General features: G+C 40.6%; 1 protein-coding gene and 1 long non-coding RNA gene across 3 annotated transcripts in view; one reads left to right on the forward strand and one right to left on the reverse strand.

Moving 5' to 3' along the window:
• Positions 1-6,214, forward strand: part of BPGM (bisphosphoglycerate mutase) — a 27,509-nt gene extending 21,295 nt beyond the window's left edge. For both annotated transcript variants that reach the window (XM_059171900.1, XM_059171901.1), the window contains exon 3: positions 4,225-6,214. In XM_059171900.1, coding sequence (XP_059027883.1) covers positions 4,225-4,406 — 182 coding nt within the window. In that variant the 3' untranslated portion in view covers positions 4,407-6,214. The remainder of the gene's footprint in view (positions 1-4,224) is intronic.
• Positions 1-15,476, reverse strand: part of LOC131829793 (uncharacterized) — a 21,788-nt gene extending 6,312 nt beyond the window's left edge. Inside the window, exons 1-2 of the long non-coding RNA XR_009353000.1 lie at positions 15,320-15,476; positions 1,743-1,959 (exon numbers count right to left, since the gene is read on the reverse strand). This is a non-coding gene — a long non-coding RNA (uncharacterized LOC131829793). The remainder of the gene's footprint in view (positions 1-1,742; positions 1,960-15,319) is intronic.
• Positions 15,477-15,886: the final 410 nt, after the last annotated feature.

The raw sequence follows: 15,886 nt of genomic DNA on the forward strand, positions 1-15,886 counted from the left end.
CACTTCCTGTTTGTTTCCTGCTGGCCCACACTGAAGGAAAAGCCAGGGACTGAACTGGAACGTTGGATGTAGTCTGCCTCTTGCCAGCGGAAGTGGATTGTTTAGTCTGGGTTCAAGCACAGGGCTAGGCAGTCTCAAGTTTGGAATCGGAGTGGCGTGCAGGAGACTCATGAACGACAGGCTTGATCCCTGAAGAATTGTGTGCAGCTGTACACATGGCCAGGCAGAGAAGCCTTGAGGCGAAATTAGAGAACCAGGGAGGGCAGGTCAGCTGGGGCCAGCTGTGGGGGCGGGGCTGAGGAGTGCATCACCTTTGGCATTTTAGCAGGATATTTTCAGCAGCAGCAAATTCGGGCCTCTCTCTGGTGGAGCAAATGCTGGCCTGTTGGTATGGTTAAGCTTTCTCTTATTAGAAGAAGCATCATTGATTTACAAAAACCTTCACTTTTAAAAGCTGTAGGCTATTTTCACTATAAAGCTCAATGTGGAGTGGACTCTGCCCTCTGCCTTATTCTAAATTAGAGGCTGTGATCCTATCTTCACATTACAATATTCAAATAACCCCTTTCCAGTTGCTCCCCAGCCTATCTTTAAGTTGCACATAATAGCCTCCAACACTAAAGGAATTCTAATTAAAATAGGCAGATCATCTATGAAATTGAGAGTCTCTTGTATCAGCTCTTATTTTTTGCAACAGAATACAGACCTCTCCCTGCAAATCGCCCATTGGTGGGGTTTGAATTGTGACTTACTTGCCTGGGAGAGGTACCTCAGGGCTGGGGTGGCACCTCCTGGTCCAATGAGCTGGTCAAAGTGGTTTCCCTCTTTTCCTAGATTCCAAAAATATGCACTATGTATTTGGGGTTTACTCTCATTCTGTGACAGATCTGCCTCCCTGAACATCTTCCCTCCTATTTCCCAAGATTCAAAGGTTTTAAGCAAACCTTTTAGAGGAAATCAAAGAAATTATATGGAGGACAAATTTAATTTGAGTTGTTTATTAGCTCTAAATATAAACAACCTTTTCTTCAAGGCTAAGAGCCTTCTCAGCTCTCTTCTTTTCTTAGTAAGGTTAGAAAGGAAACATAATCTTTCACCAAGGTTCTTGGTGCAGGATACAGCCTCTAGGATTGGACACACGAAATCTTTACTTTTGAGGAGATTTTGTCTCTGTTTTGACCTTGTTCTGAAATTTGGCCAACACCATACCTCTGGCAAAGTCTTCAGAGTGCTTTCGTGCATAGGCTTTATGCAGTAGAGTTTTTAGTTACTATTTCATTCCTTATTGCTTGTATATATATTAAGAAGTAGATTCATATAATGTAAACATTTCTAATAGTGGATCATAGAGCTAAATGATTTCTGGATCCTGGCACCATAATAGGGTTCTTTACAGTTGAACAAACCATTTACTAAATTCTCACAGTGACCAAGGCATTGTTCTAAGATGATAGGGGACACAGGGATGGATGAGACATGGTCCCTGTTCTCAAGGAAGTTTGTAACCCTGGTAGGAGAAGCAAGCATTTGCACAGCCACCTCTAACAGAAGGTCAAGTGTGAGTGCTGTCGTAGATGTACAGTGATCTTAATATCTGGCTGTGTTTCCTGTTCTTGCTGTATTGACTTGAGGACTGGGGCTCACAGGTGCAGATTTGACTTCCTTAAGTTAATCCTGTATGCAGAAAATGAAATCGTTTGAATTTCTCTCCATAGTGGCATTGAGTTACCCTTTTGACTTACCATAAATGTTCATTATTTCTTACTTGAAATGTCCCAGTCATGTAGACTGATTGCAGTTAACTCCTAGTTGCTTCTTGTAAAGGTTCAAGAATTAAAGACAGGGACGCCTGGGTGGCTCAGTCGGCTAAGTGTCTGATTCTTGACCTCCGCTCAGGTCTTGATCTCAGGGTCATGAGTTCAAGCCCTGCGTTGGGCTTCATGCTGGGCATGGAGCCTACTTTAAAGAAAGAAAAGAAAAGAATTAAAGACAATGGTTGGGGCTTCAAGAGGGGGTGGTCGTGGAGGGGGAGAGACAGAGAGGGGTAGTAATGAGATCTCCAATGATTGCTTTCAATACATTCTTGGATGCTAGATAAAAAATCTAAGCCAGTTATCAGACAGGCTTGTGCTGTTTGTCCACTCATTTTAAACTTCATATGATGTTCCAGTTAATGAATTTATAATATGGTATTGCATAATATAGTACTGATTCAGTTTGGCTTAATTCAGTGCAGATGCATTGTTCTAGCCTGAGGACCTCTGCTTGCTTAACTTTTTCTCAGGACAAAGAGTGGCTTATGCCAAAATCAAGTAATGAGTAATGGCTTCACTGTGGTTTTTCCTAATTTGCTATTTTAAAATTTCAGTCCTTAAGTCTCGTGGACTGATTATTAACCAGTCTAGGTATTTTAAATATGTGTAAGTAATTAGTCTGCTGTGTGAACGATTTGAGTAGTCATCAAAGTGGAATGTCAACTTTATTTATTGGAAACATTTCTATTTCTGTTGAGCTCTCCTTCCTTTGTAGGGGAAATATTCTAGTACTTGTGGCTTTTGTTGAGTTGGCTCTTTGATTTGGTCCTACACAAAATTGGATTGTTATCAATGCCATAGGCATGAGCTTGAGGGCAGTGCTACTAAAGAGAGGACCTGTCGAGATCTGGCTAGATCTGGGGCCATGGTCAAACAAGAGAGCCCCATGTGTGCTCCAGCCCCTTTCCAGAAAGCTAGAACGCTTTACTAAGGTCACAGACCACAACCCCTAAACCTGGCCCACCCATCACGATCCCACTGTGTTAGCTGTTTCAAAGAGCTCAGACAAATCTGTTCATGCCCTTTACCAGTCCTGAAAACAGGAGAACACTAGCTGCTACAGATAGTACCCAGCCCTTCACAGGGGCACAGCAGGGATACAGACATTCTCCTCTTTCCCTAAACTGTCATGAAGTAGCCTTGGACAACCAGGGTTGAAGTCCTGGGATTTTGAATTAAAAAACCCGGGTCCAATTTTATTGCTTTAACAGTCTTGTGATTTGAGAAGCTTTATTTAACTTCTCTGGTTCTGTTTAGTATTTTTTTAACAACTCTATTGAAATATAATTTACATAATATACAGTTCACCCATTTAAAGAGTACAGTTCAGTGACTTTTAGTATGTGTACAGAATTGTCCATCTATCACCACAGTTAATTTTGGAACAATTTCATTATTCCCAAAAGAAACCCTGTACATAGCTGTCACTTCCAACTTTCTCTATTTCTTCTAGCCCTAGGCAACCACTAATCTCTTTGTCTCACTGTATATTTTCCTATATAAATGCAATCATCCAACATGCAGTTGGTGGCGACTGGCTTCTTTCATTAGCATAATGTTTTCAAGATTCATCAATGTTTAGCATGTATCAACACTCAATTATTTTTCATTACCAAGTAATATTCCACTCTATGGCTATACCACAGTTAATTTCTCCATTCATCCCTCGAGGAACATTTAGGCTGCTTCCACTTTTTGGCAGTTATGACTAATGCTATTATGAAGGTTTTCCTACAAGAGTTAGATAGGAAACATGAAGGAATAACAGGTTGCCCTGAAGGGTATCTGTTATACTACAATTTGATGTGATGCAACTCTCTGTCTAAGGTGTTTTATTCTAATTTCTGGGAAGTTTTTTCCTTCCAGGACCTATAGCTCGAATCCCTCCTAGTATCTGGTATATTTCCAGACCTGCAGCTGTTATGGGACTCAATAAATGTGCAGTGGGGCACCTGGGTGGCTCCCTCAGTTAAGCGTCTGACTCTTGATTTTAACTCATGTCTTGACCTCAGGGTTCAGGGATCAAACCCTGCATCAGGTTCTGTACTCGGTGTGGAGTCTGCTTGAGATCATCTCCCCCTGCCCCCCCCCGACAAATACATAAATAAATAAAATCTTTTTTTTTTTTAAGATTTTATTTATTTATTCGACAGAGAGAGATCACAAGTAGGCAGAGAGGCAGGCAGAGAGAGAGGAAGAAGCAGGCTCCCCGCTGAGCAGAGAGCCCGATGCGGGACTCGATCCCAGGACCCTGAGATCATGACCTGAGCCGAAGGCAGCGGCTTAACCCACTGAGCCACCCAGGCGCCCCAATAAATAAAATCTTAAAAAAAAAAAAAACCCATGTGCAGTTACACAAGTGAAGAGAAGTTCCTCTTACATTGCCTTCTATGTCTTGTCTGTTCTACAGGTATCTCCGATGAAGACATTATCAATATTACTCTACCCACTGGAGTCCCCATTCTCCTGGAACTGGATGAGAACCTGCATGCTGTTGGGCCCCACCAGTTCCTGGGTGACCAAGAAGCTATCCAAGCTGCCATTAAGAAAATAGATGATCAAGGAAAAGTGAAAAAACGAGCTGAAAAATGAAGGCTTTCCCATTTGATGGCTAGGAATGGCTGCAAAAGAAGTGGCATGCAGTGTTTTATGGGTGCTGATCTCTCTCTCTTTTTTTCCCCCTGTTTTTCCAGAACTGGGCTATGGGGTAGAGTGTATATAGGCAACTACGTAACTTATGTTGCTCAGAAAAAGGCTTTAGGATGCCTGAGTAGGCATGAGTACTCACTAGGCATGAGTAGGATGAACTCTCCTGATAGTCCTATTTGAGTTAGTGTTGTGGGGCTAATTAGTAACCAGAAGGGCTTAATCAATGTCCTAAATATCCAAGATAGGAGAGTAACAAGTAGAGGTGAAGTTTAAAGCTTTCATCATTCAATACATCATTACTGAGTCACTATTGAGAGACACTACTTATTCTAGTAAGTAGTTCACGTTTATATTTACTAAGACTTTCTGGGATGATGGTAAGGTATATTAGAAATATACTCTACGTAAGTATTTATTATCAGGCTTCTCCTCTGGGAAAAGGGATGCTTTTCCAGTTAAAACCAGAGGCCCATTAAATGGGGGCTATCATAGATGGGCTTCTTCAAGAAAGCCAACAACAAACTAGAAGGCCCTTTGCCTTGTCTCTAGGCCAGAGACATCCTTTCTTTGACATTCGGAAGGATTGCCCTTTGGCTGCTAGAATTAGCAGCATGGACACAGCCCTAGCTGTTTGTGTTCTCCTTTTGTTTCGTTCTGTTAAACTTCAATCTTTGGGTACTTAAAATTGGTTTAAAAATAAAGGTCTGTGACCAAAAAATGAATATCCCCGAAGCATCTCCATATATGTGATGAACATTAAGCAAAGGCATCTGAACTAGTCTTTGGCTCAGAACCTTCCTGGGACCCTCACAGAGTTGCATGGACACTCACAATTCTCTACAAATTGAACATCCGGATCGGAGGGAAAGTAGAATATAGTGCACGTAATTTTATCACGTGAGCAGGGAAAATATGGTACATTGGGGCTTGTCATGTACATGAATTTTTCACCAGCTGAGAGCAAACAATTATGGTACATAGTATAGAGCAGCGTGGGTAGGCCATGAGCAGACGGGATTACTTCTCAATCTCAATGACCCTATTTTCTAGATCATATTTTTAAACATCATAGGTATGCAAGTCCTCTTTCTTTAAACTCTTGCCTTATTTCAAGGCAGGTGACCTGTATTTCAGTGATAAAGTCATGTGGGAAAAATTGTAGCTATTTATAAGTTTTTCATGTTTTTTTTTCCCCTTGGCAGATTAATCTGTTTGTATGGTAAATGGCCATAGAAGAAAACTAATTTAGAACCCTTGCTACAGCTTGGCCTTCATTTAGTCCTTACAGTAGGACTCTTCCCGCACTGGCAATGAACATGGCTGGGAAGAAAAGCTGGACTGTGGATGCTTTACGTTTCTGACCGACTCGTGGTGTCTACTGTAGCCCATCATCTTAGTCCAGTTGCTTAACCAGTGAATTCAGAGATCAGGTCTTCCTAGAATACCATTCTTTAACAGTTTCATCTCTGGAACTGACCTCTGAATTTTCTAACCCAACCGGTGACCGTATCTTAATGCGGCTCGAGACCCTAGAGTTGGAGTCTTTCCTTGTCCTGCAGTGAGGTGTTCACTCCCAGGGTACCCCCTGGCTGGATGATATACTTCTACACACAAAGCTACACTCAGAACCAGGCAGTTTGGAATCTTGCCGATTTCCTCTGATAGGGTTTATTTTTGCCCACACTTTTCTGCTGTAATTTGGCTTATTGTTTTTGAGATCTTGGCTGAAATAAATGAGACATTTCTGAAAACCTCATGTAAAATGATTTTTTTTTAAGATTCTATTTTTCAAGTAATCTCTACTCCCTGCACAGCCGTGGAACTCAACAACCTCAAGTCACACACTCTACCAACTGAGCCAGCCAGGCGCCTCATTTTTTTTTTTTTAAACATGCAAAATTATTTCTAACAACTCCAACAGTTCACCTGTATTAGACCACCTAATATACCTGTTTTCTTCACATGGTTTACAAGATATCCAGAATTTTTGATGTAGAAATCTTGAAGACTGAAACCTGCATCCTAATGTTGGCATCCTTCTGTTCTTTGTGAAGTTGGGACAAAAAGAGGGGGATTTTTTTTTTTTTTTAAGAAAGTGCTAGATAGCCTGTCTAGAGATTTGGCCATGAGAGAGGGCACGCCGTCCTGCTGCCCGGTTGGGCTAGTCCTGGAGCCAGTGAGACATATGTCCTCTGCCCAGGCTGAAATAATTGTCCCAGTGTGGAACGAGTATGGTAAGATGAGGGCAAGAGCAAGGTGCTCCTCCTGGAGTATTAACTTTTAAATATCTCAGACGAGTACCATATCCCTGTACACCATGAATTTCTTTTTCCAAAAGAGCAGGAGTTCTCCAGAAAAATGGAGGTTTGCGTGTCATCTAACACTGGAGCCCCGACAACAAAGCATCCCTGGAGGAGAATACATCCGTGTCATACATTTTCCTTCGCTAAGATGTGCAAGAGAGATGTCTAAATGCAATCTCAACGCGATGGTTTCGCCCAAGACTTGGAGGCCATTTCTTGTGTGGGAGCATGATCGCTTTTATTTGAATGCTGTTACTGCACGTGCACAGGAATGGTGGTGGTTATTGGTCCTCTGGTCTGGGAAGCCTCCCTATGCTCTAAAGATTTTCAGGGGTGGGATTTATTTATGTATTTATGTATTTATGTATTTTGGGGTCAGTGCATGAGCCTGTTAAAACCAACCCCCAGGGGGCAGCACTTGGCCAGCTTGGTGGCCAGACGCAGAAACCTGACTGGTCATGTTGCCGCCCCAAGGGAAGAGAGAAGAAAAAGGTCAAATATTTCCCCACTCCTTCTTTCATGTAGTTACAGTTCTTTTTTTTTTTTTTTCCCCCTGACCCTTCACTGCTTTTGACAGAATGGGCTAGGGGAAGCATTTTTCCTAGACAGAGATTTCGTCATTCCCTGGTGTCATTTTTAATTCATTTGCTTGCTTTTGCAAGCCACAGTCTCTTCAAAGTTCAGCTTCCCTGGTACCCGACAAGCCTTTCTTAGGTTCTTCTTCCCTCAGAAACATACTCAAATTGCCTCAATGTTGCGGTTCCTGATTATGTTTCCTGCTTTTGTGTTTTGCATAATTGAATTTTGCAAGTTTTTGGCTGACTTGTATAATACTGTTTGTAGTATTAAATCATGGCTCACCTCACAAGCAGATCTGGCTATGGCCTGAGAGTCTAACACACTGGACTATGAAGGGAATTTAAACCATCGATTCCAAGAGGAAAAATGAAACATCCAAAATATTAGAATATTTTAATCCTTCAATCTCCCTCTTATGACAAAGTTAGTTGGCCAAGTGATAGGAAGAATGAAAGTCACTCTTTTTCCACAGGTTGCCACGTTTTATTTACTGGAGGATGATCTGGCTGTATAGTCTAGCCTTTAAGACACTGGGATCTTAAGTTGCCAAAATAAATTTTAACTTTCTTGGACAATGTTCTAGGGGTAAGCTAGAGTGTCACCCTCTCTTCCTGCGTATCCATAATACAGCCACATAGCTCTTGCTTTTTAAGTCAGAGCTGGCCATTTAAGCTTACACTTACTCTGATTTGGCAGGAATACATTTTTAAACAGTCATCTAAAAATTCTTCTTATTATAAAAAGCTTTAAAGAGCCACAAAAACAGAGAACACTAGCACAAAGAACACTCCTATGCCCGTCTAGCCCCCAATTGCCACCTCATTCACTTACGACTCCTGTTCTGTATAGATGCCCTCCGTCTTCCCCGGCTGGCACTGGATTATTCTGGAATAAATGCCAAACATCAAGCGGGATAGATTCCAAAAAGGAAAACAGCTTAAGTAGTCTTTGCACAGTTCGAATGGAAGCATCAGTATTCTGTTTTGAACTTTGCCTTTTCTCGGTACTTTAGAGAAACCTCACGGCAGCCTTTGTTAAGTTGTCCAATTTGAGTCTTGGCTGTATACAATCTGTATTCCCTCTGGTTGCTGTCTGGAGACCTGTTAGTCTGTTACGTGTGATTTCTGCTGAATAATGCGAGATGATTTGGTGACTCTGATGATAAATTCAACTGTTTTAAAGATGAAAATGTTCCTGAGACTATTTTAAATAATTCTGAAACCAACTGCATAGGTTTAAGAAATGAGTAAATTTGTTGTTCTTGTAAATCAGGTTACTCACTATGGGAGAAGGGAGATAGAACAAGGAAGCAGATAAAGAAGAATGCTGTTTTATCAGTTTTGAACTGGAGCTATTTAATAAGCACTTTTTTAAAAAAAGATTTTATTTATTTATTCGGCAGAGAGAGATCACAAGTAGGCAGAGAGGCAGGCAGAGAGAGAGAGAGAAGGAAGTAGGTTCCCCTCTGAGCAGAGAGCCTGATGTAGGACTCGATCCCAAGATCCTGAGATCATGACCTGAGCCGAAGGCAGAGGCTTAAACCACTGAGCCACCCAGGCGCCCCGAACTGGAGCTATTTATATGAACGTGTGTGTGTATGTATGTGTGTGTGTGTGTGTGTGTGTGTGTGTGTGTTTTCTCTCCCTAACACCACCTCCTCTCACCCCCAGCTCTGCCCCTGTCCTCTGAAATGACCTAGAAGCAGTAAATACACTAATAATGAGCACACCTACAGTCCTGAGCTAGCTTTCTAATTACTGTTCCACAGAACCTGGGATTGTTTGGGGGAAATGGTCATTTCCAGGTTTGAGACAGATAAAGGAGAAGGGGAGCTTAGAACATCTTGAGTCAGAAAAGAAAAAAATGCCCGAAAACTGATGGGACACAAAAATTGGCTTCAAGTGCCAAATTTGGGACAATTTGCCATTAAAGTAAAGAGTGATGATGATGGATTATGGGACATTTGTCCCAGTCCGCTCAAACTGCAGTAACGGAAAACCACAGGCAAGGTGGCTTAAATGACAGACATATGTCACAGTGCCAGAGACTGGGCACCAGAGATCAAGTGCCTGATGAGAACCCTCCTGGTTTTCAGACAGATATCTTTTCGCTCTAGAGTGGAGGGGAGGGCGCTGGTCTCTTCCTCTTTCGAAGACCTTAATCTCAGCATGGGGGAGATCGACCTTCATGACCTCATGTAAATCTAAGTACCTCCTAAAGGCCTTCCCTCCAAATACCAGCACGCTGGGGATCAAGGCCTCAATATTTGAACTCTAACTGAATATTTTAATTAAAAGTTATAAAGGACATTTAGGGGCTGCAGAATTTAAGGGTGATATGTCATGTCTGCAACTCACATTCAAATGGTTTGGCCAACAATGTTGCTGTATATTTAGAGAGGGACAGAAAGCAAATGCAGTGAATGTTACAATCCATAAACTGAGCAAAGAATGTATAATGTACTATTGTACTATTCTTCCACCTTTTCTGTGGGTTTGAAATTTTTCAAAATGAAACCAGGAAAACTAAAGTGACAGGAGGCAGGAGGGGGAAAAAAGAATGGACAAAGGAGCAGCTAAAACCATCTCTGTACCGACTGGATAAAGGTGTCCTGCTTTCTGTGCAGTTTCACTCTTCCTGAAATCTCAGGCCTTGTTAAGGAAGAGAGGAACTTCTCGGGTCTGTATTGTCAAGAAACAAGTACCCTCATTCTGTTTGGGGCTACGGTTAGGCATTATACCAACAATTAGCTTTTCTGTTGATAGAGCAACTCACGAAGAGTGTTGATTGCCATTCCCTTGTAGCCGAGCAAAGAGTAAATGGAATTTCTTCCTCCTGATGCAAACCCTTCTAGTTTAATCTCCTTTACTGCCTGAGGGTGCCATTCCTTCTTACTGTCACCATTTGGCTCCAAAACCAATATGTACGGTCTGGACCCATGTTTCGTTGACCTTCAGCTTGGTGCAGGAGCAAGGTCACCAGTGTTCCTCATGTCAGTCATCTCAGTGGCCTAGCCCCGCCCTGAATCCATGTGACTCTGAAGCAGCCTTGGTTTCTACCGTTCCTCCGTGCCTCCTTCTACTAAGACCGCTGAGGGTCAGAGGCCAGCAATGACTTCTCACTGCCCAAACAACACGCAAATGGATTGTGCTAGTACTTAAGATGTGCCTTTTATTTATGTTGTGATTGGCCACTGAAGGCTTTGTTTCACAAAACAAAGTTCATGAAAATATCCTATTTTTATGAAGGAAGCCCTACCCCCAAGACAGTTTTCTTGCTCAACCTGTTCATTTAATTCTTTGAACAGCCAAGTTTTTAAAGACTTCAGCATAGCCCAGGATGTGATACAAACACACCTTCCAAGAACTAAACCTAATTTCCAGTCTGCAGAAGATAGATGCCCGAGATTAACATTAGCAACTGTTGGCCAAAATGTTAAGTGGTCACTTTCTCAATAAGGCACCTGCAGCCTCAGAGTTAACTCAAGGATTTTTCATGAACTCACTCTAGCCACACAGCTACTGCGAAGGGAATGTCCATAAACCATGCTGCCTCGTGTCCACTTGCAAGGAAACCTCATTTGACATAACATTGACCTCAGTGAGGGATCAGAGGGTTATTAGTAAAATTATTGCATCAAACCTACCCTGTTAGTGAGAAGGTTCTTTGGAGTGATTGAAACTGGACCTTGGAACAAAGAGGGTAAAGTGCATCACACAGTTAAGTGCCCACTGGCCTCTTGGATTGAGGTCCTTAATCCATTCTGACACATGTTCTATAGAATGTCCATTAGAGTTCTCCAGACAGCTACTGGCCATAGGTTAGCTGGTCAGCATTTTAGTTTCTGAAGCACACTAGGATTCTGAACTGGATGGTAGGGAACATGATTTGTAGCAGAATTCCAGGTACTCTCTTGGGAGAGTCTTGGTATTTTTAAAATCTTGATTTTTTAAACCTTAACATTTATTTCTACACCCAGACACTGGGGGTCAGTATTTGCTCATAAATGCCTCTGGATTTGCCTGTAAACCTAGTTCTATTTACAAGAGGTCATGGCCGAAGAGGCCTGGAATGGATTGTAGGATCTCTTTTCCTGATCCGGTAAGCGTAGAGCTCAGCGGATGTAAACACGAACTGTAAATAGAGACCTCAGGGTCCCCCATGGGATTGTAACTTGGGAAAGAGACATAAATAAATGCAAACTTAGATTTTTAATCTAAAATATAAACTAATACCAAGTCCTTGCTGGTTTCTGGAGTCTTGCTGGTGTCTGGCAACCGTGGTCCTGCCAACACACTCAGATGCTCAGCCAGCATCCTGGCCGTCACCCTGACTTTCGTTCTGATCAGTTACAGAGTCCTGTTGATTTTCTCTCCTCGTTCCTTTCAAATCCATCTCTTCTGTATCCTCCCCGCTCAGGCTCTGGGTCACGTCCTCAGCTTTGCTCTCTTTAAACATTTCGGACATCGAGCTCCCTCGTTCTACTTTTGCTCTTCTCCAGTCCTCTCCAAAAATTTGTCGGGTGACTTTACAAAAGTTCTGCCACACAGAACACGATGCAGGCTTTCAGGGATACCAACACCTTTTTAAGGATCTGCCTTTGCCCTCATCATCTCTCTATCACCCCGCTCCTTGCCTGCCTAGTCTCTGCTTATCCCTCGGGACTCTTAGGCGCCCTTATGGTCCCTGACTTACCTATGCGGACCTCACTTGTCCCCTTGTCCCTTCTCTTTGTGTCAGGAGAACTGAATGAATCTCAAGTCCCCCGCCTCCTGAAGTTGAGGGCCAGACAAGGTCATGAATATTTACTCTCCAACATTTCAAAAACATATACCCCTTGAGTCCTGGACTGTTCATTTTTATAGGTTCAAAATATTTGTCGTCTAGCAGATATTTGATCTTAATCTGTACCGTGCTCTGTGGCTGTCTTCCCGTCAGTCCACACAGATGGAGAAACCCGGCTGCTGGTTGTCAGAGAGCCAAATGAAGCCAAGTGGCCCGACAGCTCAGAGCATTTCTCCATGGGCAGCTGCCATCATGGTGTGGAAACAGGTTAATGACTCGTGTTCTTGCCTTTTAATCAAATTATAGAATTAAATGTAGTAGTATAAATATTTTGAAAATAAGTAGAGGATCCCTTAATCCTGCCATCCTGAGAGCTATTTCATTTATTTCTTCCTATATGCATTTTTTCACATAGATACATTCTTAGTTTACATTCCATTGTGGGTTTTTTAAAATCATAAATATTTCTCCATGGTTCATGGGCTTCAAACTATCTTAATATATGGATAAATATTGTCCCGTCATTTGGATAGAACTTAAATGTCCCAACAAGGAAAAAAATTAGATGCTTTCAATGTTCTGCTCTAATAAATAATTCTGTTTCTATAACAGGCCCATCTTGAATGAGTGTGAGCTTTAGTACAAGAGCACAGTGGTGGCCCACATGCTACTTGTCTAAATATTTTAAAATACCAATCAAGCTAACAAACATACATAGAATGTTTTGTATGTTTTATATAACCTAACAATTATACCTTTAAAACAAAAAGTATTTTAAAATACATAGACATTTTATATGACTGAAACCCAGCAAACATCAAGAATGCCTACGGAAGTCTTCTCTGAAAAGATGTCATACATACCAAACCTTGAATGATACAGTGTATATGTCAGAGTGTGCATATGCGCATATGTCTGTGTGAGTGCTAAGGCAGAAAGGGGTATTTAAGAAGTAGATAAGCTAAGGCTAAGGTAGCTTGGGCACAATAATGAGCAGTGAAGCATCATGGGATAGGATTAGAGAAGTAGACAGATGCTACATTGGGCCATGGTGAGAGGGATGGAAGAAGAGAGGGATGGGGAAGGTCTTCTCAGCAGAAGAGTGGTCCAGCGGCCCAAGCCCTTCTGGCCACAAAGAGCTTCAGCCATTTGAGCATAGTCTCCCCAAAGCAATGTTTTACTTTTCACTGTTGTGAAATATGATCCTTGTGAGAATCATAAATCCTATCATCTTTAAAGAGAGGTTAAGCCTCCCAAATATATAAAGCACTGAGAGAACTGAAAGTAGAAATGGACAGCAATACATTAATAGTAGCAAACTTTAATACCTCCCCTTCAGTTAGGCTAGAACAACTAGACAGAAGATCAATAAGGAAACAGAGGACTTGAACAACACAACGGAACCAATTGGACCTAAGAGACATATACAAAACACTGCTCCCCAAAAGTGCAGAATACACATTTTTCTCAAGTTCTCAAGTTTCTCAAGTTCTAGGTGCACATAAATCACATGCTAAGCAACAAAATAAGTCTTAACAAAGTTAAGAAGATTGAAATCATACAAAGTATCTTCTTTGACCACCTGAAATGAAACTAGGATTCAATAGCAGAAAGAAAATGGGAAAATCACCTAAAATATGAAAATAAACAATTTACTTGAAACAATAAATCAGAGAAGAAATCACAAGGGGATTTAGAAGAAATCTGGAGGTAAAATGAAAATGCAACATACCAAAAGATATTGAATACAGTAAAAACAGTACTAAGAAGAAAGTATATAGTGACAAATGCTTAACATTAAGAAGAAAGATCTTAAATCAATAACTAATTTTGCATCTCAAGGAACTACAAAAGGAAGAGCAAACTAAACCAAAAGAAGAAAGAAAGAAAGAAAGAATAAAGATTAGAGCACAGATAAATGGAGCAGAGAATAGACACAAAAGAAAAGTTAACGAGACCAAGAAATGGTTTTTGAAAATATTGACAAAATTGGCAAATCCTTAGCTAGACAAAGAAAAAAAAGAGATGAAACTCAAATAATTAAAATTAGAAATGAAAGAAGGGACATCACAACTGATGTCATGGGAGTAAAAGGGATTATAAAAGACTACCATGAGCAATTTTATGTTAACAAATTGGATAACCTAAAAGAAATGGATACATTCCTAGAAACATACAACCTACAAACACTGACTCATAAGAAATAACAAAATCAGAGTAGACTTATAACTAGGAGATTGAAGCAGTAATCAAAAGCCTCCCAACAAAGGAAAGTCCAGGACCAGAGGCTTCACTGGAAAATTATACCAAATATTTAAAGAAGAATTAATACCAACCCTTCTAAAACTTTTCCAAAGGATTGAAGATGTGGGAACATTTTCAAACTCATTCTATGAGGCCAAAATTACTCTGATGCCAAAAAAAGAAATAAAAGCCACCCAATTTTGAAAGAAAAAAGTCAAATTATATCTGTTTCATAGACAACATAATTTTCTATGAGAAAACTCTAGAGATTTCACCAAAAAAAACCTGTTAAAATTAAGAAATTATTTTAACAAAGTTATAGGATAGAAAATCACACAAAAATCAACTATGTTTCTATACACTAACAATGACCAATCTGGAAAGAAAAGTAAGACAATCCATTTATCATAAAATCAAAAAGAATAAAATACTTAGGAATAAACTTAACCAAGATGAAAATCTTACACACTGAATGCTACAAAACATTGCCTAAAGAAATTAAGGAAGACACAAATATATGGAAAGATATTTTGTGCTCATGCATTGGAAGACTTAACATTGTTAAAATGTCCGTACTATGCAAAGTTATCTACAGATTCAGTGCAATCCCTATCAAAATCCCAATAGCATTCTTTGTAGGAACAGAATTAAATATCCTACAAATGAATCTCAAGAGACCCATAATACCCAAAGCAATCCTGAGGCCTTGCACTGCCTTATTTCAAAACATACTACAAAGAAACAAGACTCTGTAGTACTGCCACAAAAAAAAGGTATATACACCAATGGAACAGAATAGAGATCCTAGGAAGAGAGCTTTGCATGATATGGTCAAACAATTATTGATAAACATGCCAAAACTACACAATGGGGAAAGGACAGTCTCTTCAAATGGTATTGGGAAAACTGGATATCCAAGTGCAAAAGAATTAAGTTGGACCTTACCTTACATCACACATAAAAATCAACTCAAGGGGCACCTGTCTGGGTGGCTCAGTGGGTTGAGGCCTCTGCCTTCGGCTCAGGTCATGATTCTGGGGTTCTGGGATCAAGCCCTGCATTGGGCTCTCTGCGCAGCGGGGTGTCTGCTTCCTCCTCCTCTCTCTCTCTGCCTGCCTCTCTGCCTGCTTGTGGTCTCAGTTTCTCAAATAAATTGATAAAATCTTAAAAAAAAAAAAAACAACTACTCAAAATGGTTTTAAAACCTATCTATAAGAACTAAAAATATGAAACTCCTAGAGGAAATGTGGGGATGAAGATTCAGAACATTGGATTTGGCAATGATTTCTTTGGTAGGACACCAGAAGCACAAACAACAAAAGTAAAAATAGGCAGAGAGAACTATATGAAATGTAAAAACTTGTGTGCATCAAAGGAAACACTCAACAGAGTGAAAAGACAACCTATAGAATGGTTGAAAATATTTGGTTGCAAAATTTGGTTGCAAATGGTTGCAAAAAATATTTGCAAATCATATATATTAGAGATTATATCCAAAATATGTAAGGAATT

Source organism: Mustela lutreola, chromosome 4, assembly GCF_030435805.1.
Source record: "Mustela lutreola isolate mMusLut2 chromosome 4, mMusLut2.pri, whole genome shotgun sequence".
NCBI classification, from domain to species: domain Eukaryota; kingdom Metazoa; phylum Chordata; class Mammalia; order Carnivora; family Mustelidae; genus Mustela; species Mustela lutreola.